This window comes from Echinops telfairi, unplaced genomic scaffold, assembly GCF_000313985.2.
Source record: "Echinops telfairi isolate 266 unplaced genomic scaffold, ASM31398v2 ScPeMD7_4;HRSCAF=17, whole genome shotgun sequence".
Taxonomy (NCBI): Eukaryota; Metazoa; Chordata; class Mammalia; order Afrosoricida; family Tenrecidae; genus Echinops; species Echinops telfairi.
Window position 1 is genome coordinate 1,207,555 of NW_022103900.1, and position 12,183 is coordinate 1,219,737.

Below are 12,183 nucleotides of genomic sequence, written 5' to 3' on the forward strand. Positions count from 1 at the left end.
TACTGAATCCTAATCCCTGTACCTGTGGAGGTGCTGTAATCGGTTTCCATAAGACAGGCTAATGCTACGTTAATGAGGCCAGGCCAGCGTAAAGTGGTTACCATCCCAGTGGTAGTCCATCCTGAGTCATCCAAAGAGTAGGTAGTAGGCCCAGAGACAAGCAAACATAAACTAGAAGAAAGATAGAGTCCGTGTGAAGGTCACCCAAGAGTTAAGAACCGCTGGGGCTATAGAGCTGGGGGCCTTGAATTTGGATTTCTAGCCTTCTGAACTGTGAGAAATACACATTTCTGTTCTGCAAAGCCACCCCCTTGTGGTATCTGAGTTATAGCAGCACTGGCGGTATTTGTAAGATGAACAGTAACCATACCTTGCCAAGCCATTTTGGAGTGAGGGAAAAGGCAAAACCAGTAACACCCTGTTTTTATTTAGAATTTTGGTATTTTTAGCTCATCATAGGTTTCTTACATTAACTTTTATTTAGAAAAAAAAAACCCTTAAACTTAAAGAAAAAATACATCATACGAAAGCATGATTTATCTTCCGTTTTGTCGCTGAGACGTGCATCTGAACGGCTTTCCCTTCCTTAGGCCTGATTGGGCACCATGCACCATTGGTGGGTGGGGAGACAAGATGGCACACGTTCCTCTCTGGAAATGTTTCAGAGAAAAAAACACTTAGAGCTACGTACATTCACGTCTAGTTACCAAACACTGGTACTTCCTGAGTGAGGGCAAAGCTCGGTAAGCAGCAACCACGATTTCCCACGATTTGGCTTAAGTATTAAGTTAGAAGGTGTTTTCCAAATCCCATCACGACTACAAAGTGGACGGGTTGTCTTGACGCTTTTGTGGCTGTTCTTAATTCTATCTCGAAGGCACCATAGTATCAAAACCCATAACTTTTTCTTTTTCTTTTTTTTTAAGGAAAGCAAGAAGAGGAAAGAAAACGGACCCAGGTTGACTCATCAAAAGGTTCGGCGTCCGCGGTAGCTCCCTCTGGTCCGCTCTCTGTTCGTCTTGGCCGGAGCGGGCCGGTGCGCCTTCCTCCGGGACTCCACTTGAATCCATCCATCGCTCACCTTACTCTCTTCCTCACTGGTTCTCGTCTCGGGGTTCAAGGGCATCCCCGGTATTGTCCTGGGCTGCGCGTGGTCATTCAGCCTCCGCTTGACGTCCGGTGACGGGGTGGCCGGCGGGACGCGGTAGTACCTTTCCCGGGAAGGTGTGGAATGCTGGCTCTTCCCACTGCAGCGCCCGCGCGGGGAAGAGTGGAGGGAGGCGCTCCCACGGTCGTACCTGTCCCTTCTTCTCCCCGAGTAGCGGTCCCTCTCGGACGAGCTGTCAGTGTGCATGCTGGAGAAGCCGCTGTCCCTGGAGTTGAGCTGGAGGGAGGAGAAGTTCCTGGTCAGCCCGTACTGCGTGGGAGAGGAGCTTCGGGACTGGTTGATCGGCGTGATCTGCTGGTACTTACTGGGCGCCTGCTGGCGCCGCACGGCCGCGGCATAGGAGTCCTGGTTTTCCAGGAATGGGAAGAGCTGAGCGCTCAGGATGGGATTGCTCTGGGAACGCTGCAGGGAAGTGTTGGACGCCATCTGGCGCAGGCGCAGCGTGTCCAACCACTGGCAGTCCGCACCTGCAGGGGGAAAGCCAAGGGACATCTTAGTTTAAATGACGGCGAAGTTGCCCGGGCGCGTTCACGAGCCTGTCTGAGAGCCCCCAACGCCGCTTGGGGTACACCCTTCAGAGAAGGTCTAGGCCAGATAGAAGGCCGTCTCTTCTATGAATATCCTCCCTTGATCTTCACAGCTTTAGATTTGACTTAAGTTTGCACTTGAACCGGATGATAATGTGCTTTGGTTTTCTTGCTTCTACGAGAAAGTGTGTCTGTCTCTCTGGGTGTGCAACTGCAGGTACTAAAACATACACCTGCTCACCAATGGCAAGGTGTGCGGTTTGTTGACCAGGCTGACATTCTTCACCTTGCATCCCTATCTCGGCCTCTAATGCCCGCCAACCTTTAACACACACGCTTGCCCCTGTCCACACAGTGACTGTTGTCATTTCAACCTCATGCAGGCAACAAGGTTAGTTCCTTTATTACTGCAAATATACTCCCTCCCTCCCAGTGAGCTGACTGAGTGGATTGCGACGCATAGCGACCCTATTGGATGCAGTAGAACTGCCCCTGTGGGTTTAGGAGGCTGTCAGTCCTCATGGGAGCAGAGAATCCCATCTTCCTCCCATGGAGTGGCTGGTGGTTTCGACACGCTGACCTGTGTTAGCAGTACGACTCACTATGCCAACAGGGCTCCTACTATCTGTGATTCTCAAACTCACTGCCATCGAGTTGAGCATGACCCACTGTGACCCTATAGGGCAGGGTTGTTGAACTGCACCCGTGGGTTTCTGAGACTCTTTACAGAACAGAATATCCCGTTTTTCTTGATGGGAGCAGAAAGCCATCCAAGGAGCGGCTGGGGACCTCAAACTGCTGACCTTGAGGTTCAGCTTCCTGAGTTGATGCTGTGTGCTTGTGTGTTCCAGGCTTTGCTTATTACATTATCTCTAATTTTCCTAACAATTTTATCAGAGAAACACAACCTGTCTTAAGGTCAAGCAACTCGCCCAAAGTCACTCAACCAAGAATCCGAGGTCCTTTTGCATCTGCCTCCCACCTTCTGTCTAACTAGCTACGCCTCCACTTCTAGAAATGACTGTTTTCACGGGGCTGTGTGGCAGGGATATGTTTAGCAGACAAACGCACCTTCCAAAGCCTTTTCTAACCAGCAGTTTAAAACCTTCTGGGTCCCTAAATCCAAGGAAAGGAACCAAATTCTGGTGGTTGAAGCAGATAGAGATGGGAGAAACCCAGCCCCTATCTCTAGAGCAGAGATTCCCAAGGTTCATGAATCAGAAGTGGTTTGGGGTAGGAAAAATGAAGCGGCATGGTCTCCAGGAAGACAGTAAGGCAAAATCCCATGGCTGATTCACAAGGATCACTAAGTATGCTGCATCTTAGCGAAGAAACAAGCTCTTCACACCAGGGATCTTTCTGCTGCCTTCTTCAGTACGTGGAGCTCCCCAGTCGTCCTCCTTGCCACAGCTTCCCCAGCCGTTCTGGCTCGGGTTGTACAGACGGCGCTTCTAGAGGGGAACCGAGCACGCTGCTCCTGTCAGTGAGTGGCCTCCTTCAGGCCTCTGCACAGGGACGACTCACCCTGACATACCTCCCAAGGTACTGTCAACCACAGTACCTACTGTCCTTCACTTTCAGGCCTCTGAAGTGTCCCAAACTTGAGCTCCCTCCCTGAGGACCTTCTAATCAGATTGAATTGGGTCCCTTTAAGTATGTCTTCAACTCAACTCCTGCGCTTGTAAAGAGGAGCTCTGGTGGCAAGGTAGTTATGCATTGGGCTGCTAATCACAAGATTAGCTATTTAAAACCACCAGCCACTCTGTGAGAGAAAGACTTTCTACTCCCACAAAGAGTTACAATCTTGGAAACCCACAGGTCGGTTCTACTCTGTCCTATAAGGTTGCAATGAGGCAGAATTTACCAAGGGCAGTGAGTTTGATTTTTGTTCTGGTACTCATAAATGTGACTTATTTGGAAATAGAGGTTTTTCTGTAGTCAGTTTCATGAGGTCATGCCAGAGTAGGGTGGGTCCTAAACCTAATTACTTCAGAGTTCTAAAATGAACAGCATAGATATAGGGACACACCCAGGGGCAGACAGATGCCAAGGAACACCAACGAACTCCCAGGCAGCAATGAAGAACCTTCCCCCAGGACAGCGGTTCTCAACCCGTGGGTTGCAACCCCTTTAGGGGTTGAATGACCCTTTCACAGGGGATGCCCGATTCATAACAGTAGCAAAATGACAGTTATGAAGCGGCAATGAAAATACTTTTATGGTTGGGGGTTACCACCACATGAGGAACTATATGAAAGGGCGAGGCATTAGGAAGGTTAAGTACCCTAGGCCACACCCTTAATTCACACATCTAGCCTCTTAGAAATGTGAGAAAATAAACTCCTGTTCTTTAAAAGTACCCACTTGTGATATTTCTCTTATAGTTGCAATAGCTAGCAAAGATACTTGGTAAACATTTTGATTAATTTTCTGTGTTCCCTGACTGTCTGCACTGGCTCGGTCTGTACACTCGGTGATAATCTTGGAGTATTTTGGCCCAAAAGGCCTGGAATACTAGATGAAGATGCTTCATGTCTAACCTTCTCCAGGTGGGCTATTTGGTAAGCTTCCCTTTGGTCTACTGTCTGCCATTCACAACTGGGCAATAGTTTACCTTTGATGGGAGCTAGATTGTGAACAGCATATAACACATTTCTCAGTAACCCAAGGACAGGGCTCTTTGATGGGCAATTTAAAGGGAGCTAGTAGATGCACATAGCACTCTTCTTCAAAGCTTGTCTGCGTGCTCATCATTCCTCTGTCCCTAACATTATACGGAAGCCCCACGCTTCAGGAAGCTGGGAGAGTGTTCCCATTATGAGACTGAGCAATGGAAAAATGCAAGTTACAACCACCGCATATAGGGATGAGCCCAGCATCTTTGCTTTAAAACCGTGCTGACAGAAGGCCAGCTAAATCACACAGTATCACTGCCAAAGGACTTCATTTTCCTCCTCAGTTTTTTTTCTCCCCAAATTATTAAAACAATCCAAGAGTCAAACTCAATGGCACCGAGTCGAGGCCAACTCACTGCAACCCTCCAGAACTGGGCAGAACTTCCCCAGTGGGTTTCCAGGGGACTCAAAGCCTGTCTTTTCCCTTGGAACAGCTGGTGGGTTTGAACTGCTGGCCTTGTGGTTAGCAGCCTAATGCCCAACCACTACACTACCAGTGCTCTTAATAAAAAAATACATACAGTCAAATACTCCCTTAAACTCCCCTCCCTCTCTGGGCACACTCATCCTGACCACCGCCCTTAACTTTTCCATTCTTGTTTTACAGACCTGGTCTCTCTGCTTCTCTCCAAGGCCAACTCTTCTTTCTGAGCACTGGCTCCTATCTGTCTTTCTCGGGTTACACATTGAGTTGCTAACCACAGGGTTAGTAGGTTCGATCCACAAGATGCTCCCAAGAGAAAGCTGGGGCTTCCTGCTCCTACACGGTTTCAGAGTCTTATGGGACGCGACGAGTCGGAATTGACTCCGTGAATTTGGTTTGGTTTTGGTTTATACATCCCCGTTCTCTTTCCTCGCTCGTCTGGTTTGGTTTTGGTTTATACATCCCCGTTCTCTTTCCTCGTTCGTCATGTACCCGTCAACAAGAAGTGGGTGCCTGGTGGAGGGCACTGCCTCTCCATTCCTGCCTCCTCCTTTTGTGGCGCGTACAGGTCCTGGCACTATCACCAATGCCTTGGCAGACATAAATGAGCTAACCCCCCACCCCACTGCCACTGAGCTGATTCCAACTCCTAGAGAGACCCCAGATAGGACAAGCAGAACTGTCCCTTGGGGCTTCCAAGCCTGTTCATCTTTAAGGGAGCAGAAAGTCTCGTCTGCTCTCAGACAGTGGGCGGCAAGTCCAAACTGTCCGCCTGGCTGTGAGCAGCCCAACACCTAACCCTCAGTGCCACCAGGGCTTCTCGCAAATGAGTCAGAGCTAGAAAAACAGCTGTTTTCATTTAGGGGGAGGTTACCATGGGGAAGAAAAGCAAATCTCCGAATTGTCGTTAAATGGGAGAGAAAGGAAACAGAGATACGAATGTAGAGACTTTGCAGAAGGTAGAAGGCAGGCCCTCTAGGGTCTAGGATGGATTCTTCAGGACTTTGAAAAGGCGTATTGATTTCCTTCTGACTTCCTCTGATTTCACCTCGCTTCCTTCCTTTCCTTCCTCCCCATCTCTTCTTCCAGGTATCATATGAGGACCCACTTCTTAGAGGCTTTGAGTGTTGGGGTTTTCTTTGTACCTCAACATTCCTTCCTTCCATCCTCATTAGAAACAACAGAGCCCAAATTTTGTTTGGGTGTTCAGGCACGTCCATGCAGTCGTATGTGGCAGGGGAAGCAGGTTCCGACCTAGCTTCTGGGGTGGACTTTGGTCTAAGTCAGACACAGTGCTGTTGTGTTGAGGACAGACAAGGAGCTCAATGCTGGCCCAAGAGACATGGAAAAAATGGGAATGTCTCCTGGAGGCTTAGAGGAAAGCTGTCCCCGCTCTGAACCATGATGACCGCCAGAGAACTGCACCGTAGTTCCTCGGGATGCGTGTGGCCATATAGTCACGTGAGGACCACGAGCAGCCACACGGTTGAGGATGGAGAGTGTAAACAAGAGCCTCCTCACTTTCTGCATCTGAAGCTTAGACCGATTCTTATTAAGCACAATAATAACTTTCGTTTTTGTCTAAGCCAGTGGCTTTCAAACGTTAGCGTGCCCCTGCCTCACTTGCAGGGCTGATGAAAATGCAGACTGCTGTTCCCTACTCTCACTGTTTCTGCTCTGGTCCGTCCGTCTGTCTTGAGCCTTCTGAATTTGCATTTCAGAGGGCCCAAGTGTATTAGCACTTAAATTCTGAGCACCCTGCTTGCAGAAGGCTATAGATGACAGTGGAAACCCATTTGCAGAATCCCCGTGTGGATTAAGCCTCCAACGAATTTCCTTTGAAGAGCCCTGGCAATGTTGTGGTTCTGCACTGGGCTGTGATCAGCATGGTCAGCAGTTCGAAACCATCAGCAGCTCCACGGGAGAAAGACTGGCCTTTCTCCTCCCGTAAACAGTTACAGTCGCAGAAGCCCACACGGGGTCACTACGAGTCAGCATTGACTCCACAGCAGTGACTTTGCTTTGTCAGCTCGGGATTTCCTTTGATCACCAACCAAGAATATAGATGGTCTTGCCCGCAGGCAGGCGCATTGGAAAGTGGATGACCTCCATCCTTCTCCAGCCAGCCTAGTGAAGGGCAGTCTCTCTTAGGGGCTCGCCTGGGTGTGCTCTTGATGGACAATACACTCCAGGGGTGGTGGGTGTCTCATCGTCAAGAGCCATAGCCATGCCTCATCAGTCTTGCCCTGACTGCCTTGCGTGGAAAGCCCTGGACCAATCCTGTAAGCGCTTCTATCTAACATAATGTGTGTGTCCCAATCACGGCCCTGTTCCTGCTTCTGTAGTCCCACCTATAACTGTGATGTATTGATCTATCGCCCATCATGCATTTGTGACAGTTTCCTTTGCTCCGTGCCTTATGTAACTAGCATCCTGACTGTGACTCCTCAGATGCCATTATGACCTCTTGCTAACGGCCTTCCTCATCCGGAGGACACGTTGATGTCTCTATGTTGTCCTTGTCCCTTTCAATACCTAATACCCATTCCCCTTAAATTATATTTGAGACTGGGGTCTACCCTGACGCACAAGCTCCCAGCTGGTCTGGAAGCGGCTGGACTAGGAAGCACATGTGGAGAACCACTGGGGCAAACCAGTTGGAGTTGGGGTTTCTGTCCTTTGAAGGTGACAAATCCTTTTACAATTGATCGAGGTGGGGTCCTCTCAGGCTTCACTTCCTACGCGGCTTCCGGGAGGAAGGAAGGGAAGGGAGCTGGTGAGCACTGGTGTAAGCCAGCACCTTCTTTCACTCGGCAATCTTGCCAGTGAATAATCAGAAGGAAGTATTACAGTACAAATACCTGTCTGTTCAGACACCGGCTCTTCCCCTTGCTCTGAGAATGTCATCGGTACGTTTTTGGACTCTATTGCGTATGGAACATTTGAACAGTGACTCACTTGAGTTGGATCTGCTTCCGGGGGTGCCCTCTGAGTTGGGGAATAATGACTGAATGGCAAGTTGCACGGCTTTGACGTCATCCTGAGGTTTCACTCGGCTCCACTGAATCGCATGGACATGTTTGGAGCTCTTTGGAGCTCTCACATCACTCTGGTAAAATAAGAAAGAAACACAAGCCCAAACATGCAGACGTTTACAAAGTTGGAAGGCCAGAAAGTCAGGCAGCCATGCAACTCCACTCTCAATCCTTAGCAACTCTCCTACTGCATTGGCAACAGAGCCGTCACAGTTGGCCTCCAGGTGTGAATTAGATTAAAAGGAAAACACGTAACCACTTTAACTATTAGAATACAGCATTCTCAGTAGCTAAGAATATGGTTATCTTCTACAAGAACAGATTACATTTAGAAAACCTCAACTGATTCTTGGTCGAAGAAGAAAAGAACAACAGGCCCTGTCTGATGCCGGTAGTGTTTGAAAACAGGTATCGTGTTGAACAAATACACATCGACGGCTAGCTACCCCAGGCGGCTTTGACCATCAGGGCAGTTGGATGGTGTGGGTGGCTTGGTGGGGCGACAGGAGGGGGCAGGATAACAGATGCAAAGGCGAGATGGAACCCAAGGGCTAAGCAATCAGGGCCCGAGAAAGGAGAGGACCGCGGACCCAGAGACACTGTTAGTTCTTCTCCTGCTCGCCCCACCTCAGACGACGACAGACCGTCAGGTTCCCAGGTGCTACACGTTCATGTCCTACAGAGCCTCTCCCGGAGCCAAGAAGGTCGTGAAGATGTGTGATAACGCTGGGTTTCCAGAACCGTCCGGGGCAGATGGCGAGGAGATTGTAACGCTGCTACTGTCCAGTTGTTAGAAGAGGGCTTTTCCCGGGAAGTGGGGACCAGCTAAATGTGGGAGGACTAGTCTAGATCACAAGCGCCTTACGGACAACCCACCTCTTTTGTTTGGGTGTGTACAGTATTTCCATGGTTGATTTTTCCTCTGGGCCTCATCCCCAGTAAGGTGTATATCCCGGCTAAAGCCCACTGCCATCGAGCAGATTCCGACTCAGGGAGCTTCTAAGGGTGCACCGTGTACAGGAGCAGACGGCCTTAGCTCTCGCCTGCAGCGCAGCTCATGCTTCCGAAACGTCCGCCTTGCAGTTAGCAGCTGAGCAGTACACCACTGCCCCACCAGGCTCCTTCTGAGCACATAGACCTTGTCTAGTCCAATCACGGCGTAATCACCTGGCAGTAGCCGTCTTTGCTAAATGAATGGGCTTTAATTGCATAGCGTATTTTCTGAAGTATAGCATTTCTATTTTTCCACATAAAAAATATCGTAAGATTGAAAATGTCAATATCAAAGATCAAAAATATCAAAGAATCTGCTTTTAATAATACCCCAGGCAGTGGTAGTAGGGGTTGTGCTCTGTGCTATTGCAGAATCAATGATCTGTTCTCCCCACTAAACTTGAAGCACCAAGAAGGCTTTTCTGGTCATTCTTTGGTACCTCTGGGACCTAACATACTCAATGCTGTGGAAGGTGCTCAATCAATAACCGATAAATGCATCTCCCACTAGGTGATGGTCCCCAGGACTCTCTCTTTCCTAACACTTTCTCAGAATGGTTTTCTTGATTCTCTACGTTCAATGTGAACTGGCTGACTAACCTCACTCACAATGAACCCTCTGAGGGAGGCAACGAAACACCTGGAGAGAAACTGACAACGCAGCCGGCGGCTCCCTTCCCAGCCCAGAACGTACCTCATATGTAACAGTGCACTCCACAGTCTGATTGTCTGCTATGCCCACGATCCACTTCTCCATGACAAATGGGGGCTGGAAAGGACAAACGAGGATGAAACCGTGTTGTCACATAGCCTTCTGCAGGGTAGTTTTCTCTGAGACCCATGCAAGACTGGCAAAGAGGGGAGTGATGGCAGATGAGCATGGGAATCATGCCGGCTCTCCTCGGGTTACTCTCAGTGCCAGTGTTCTGAACCACCTGCAGAAGGCTTTCTCACAGTGAAGAGAAAGAACGACAGGAGAAGACCTCGAAGTGCCTTCCTGGAGAGCAGGTAGAGGCTAGTGCCGTGACTCGGAGAGTCACTCTGCTGTCTATCATCTGGAGAAGCAGCAAATGCAACCCTTGAAGCTGTGGATACATCCCCTGGCCTGAGGGAAGATGCTAGACCTTGGATCATATTTTTAGTTTTCATGAAAATGGTCTCTATCAGAAGTGAATGTCTGCTCTCCTCTTCTTCTCCTGCCTGACCCCCCTGTAAGGTGACAAAGGGGGGGCTGGCTGCGGGGCTGGGTACAAAGCAAATGCAGTAGATATGTAACTGGGTTCTTCAGATTTTTTTACTAGGATGGTGATTGCTTTTGCCAGTGTTCTAATTTTTTAAATTCTATAGATTTTGAGAGGTCTGCTTTAATCCTGTTTACTTTATAGCACAGGGTTTATCAGGAATGTATACTGGTATATGACATTATAGTGGAAACCTGTATTAATTCAGTCTGATAATCCCCCCTATATATTTGCTTTTACCTTCTTGGACTCGGCCTTGCAGCCATGGACAGCTGCTACAACCAGAGACATCACAGATTGGGAGGAAAGAAAACAAGTCTTTTAAATTTGTTCAGGCCACCAAAACAATATGGCCAAAGGGGGGAAAAAGGGATGGTCAAAACCAAGTTATAACCTTTACCAACACATAACGTCATTGGAATAACTCCCCACTGCACAGGGGAATCCAACAAAGAACATCCCGTGCATCTGCTTGATGCGTCCACTTACAAGTGAAAAGGGACTTGGGAGTTGAGCAATCTCATGGCTGTGAGAGAACACATGTCCAAGTCGAGGGCCATGGCTGTGGAGAACCTTCTCATTTCCCTACATGGATTTGTGCCCTGGTTCTTCTTCGCTATGAGACCCATTTCTTTCAATGGAACCAGATACGTAGTTAATAGTGTACTAGAATTCATGACTTATGTGAGGTTTCGTGAACTGTCTTACTGATACCATGGTTCTTTTGACCTCTAACAAAGTCTCATATGTATTAATTTTAGTGCAATCAGAACCGAATTGGCATGCATCCATTTTGAGGAACAAGTCAACATTTCTGTAAGTCTTGCGTCAGTATTTTGGCAGACTTTTCCCGTCCACTCCAAGTTAGTAACATGTGCCTTTGTGTCCACTCTGGGAACCCACTGGTGTAAGCTCATAGAAACCATTAAGAGTTCAACATGCACCTCATGAATACCCTCATTCCAACCCTTTAAGATCTTGGATACAACCAAGCAAACCCTCCTTCCTATAAAGTTTTTCAAAGTTAAAATTGCTCCAATGCTTGAGGTAAATACTTTTTATCATTAGCATAAAGAAAAGTAGAAGAACTATTCAAAGAAAATTAAATTACATTTCTTTGCCACGCTTTGTAGTTCATAAAGCATGGGGCTTTGACCATGAAACGATTGTGATCTCAGTTTCCTAAATACAAGGGCCTTTCAACAACCAGCCTGAAGCTGAGCTGGTGTGAGGATCCACAAGCAGAGACGTACACTGTGGGAGGATTTTCATGTCTCTACTTGATGTCTGTGAATTCAAACAAGCTCTCAAACCGTAAATGGAGCCTTACTTTTGTCATCTTCAAAAGCTCTGCGTCGGGGAGGTTGGTGTTGAACGTGACATCTTTTATGTAGGTGATTGCAATTTCATCCCCATCCATCTCCATGTACATTTTCCACTTACAATCCTGGAAGTAAAAAAGCCAAGCGATATCATTTGAGAGAGTGACACAAGTGTTTAAAAGTCTGAATGTTTGATAACTTGTGCAGCCGTCGACAGGAAGTGTCCCTGGAGGATTTTGTTTTCTGTCTTCTTCCTTATTCAACACAAGGCATGCCGTTAGATCACTGTGTGCACCTAAATAACCCCCGGTGAGTGCCGATCTGAAACTTAGTTTCTGCACTACATGTCGGTTATGGGTTGGGTGATGTCACCTAAACTATGTGTTGTACACCCGAAACCTCTATACCGGTGGTCCCCGTCCCACTTTTGAGTTGGTTTTCTGAGGTAGGATCAGTGTAGGCGACATACCGAGTCAATCTCTTTTGAGATATAAATAAGAGACGAAACAAGCAGGGAGGAAATGCTAATAAAACTGCTAAAAACAAAACAGGAAAACAAGGAAGGGAGAGAAGCAGAGGTGGAGGAAGACAGAAGCCCAGACACGTGGAGCTCTCCCAGGATCCAACAAGGAGAGGCTCAAGAGACAAAGACCCTTCCTGCAGACGGGCTTCTAGCCTCCTGAACTGGAAGGAAGTAAACACCCTAAGACCCCAAAGCAACAACAGAAGCACACCCTGGTGTTTCAGCTGTTATAGCAACGCTAGCGAATTAATTCTTCTTTCTTTTAAAAAAAAATC

At 48.1% G+C, this 12,183-nt stretch overlaps 1 protein-coding gene across 1 annotated transcript in view; it reads right to left on the reverse strand.

The window, feature by feature from the left end:
- Nucleotides 1–14: 14 nt before the first annotated feature.
- MAP3K20 (mitogen-activated protein kinase kinase kinase 20) overlaps nt 15–12,183 on the reverse strand; it is a 176,212-nt gene continuing 164,043 nt past the window's right edge. Inside the window, exons 17-20 of the mRNA XM_030888237.2 lie at nt 11,394–11,510; nt 9,517–9,591; nt 7,753–7,903; nt 15–1,635 (exon numbers count right to left, since the gene is read on the reverse strand). Coding sequence (XP_030744097.1) covers nt 968–1,635; nt 7,753–7,903; nt 9,517–9,591; nt 11,394–11,510 — 1,011 coding nt within the window. The 3' untranslated portion in view covers nt 15–967. The remainder of the gene's footprint in view (nt 1,636–7,752; nt 7,904–9,516; nt 9,592–11,393; nt 11,511–12,183) is intronic.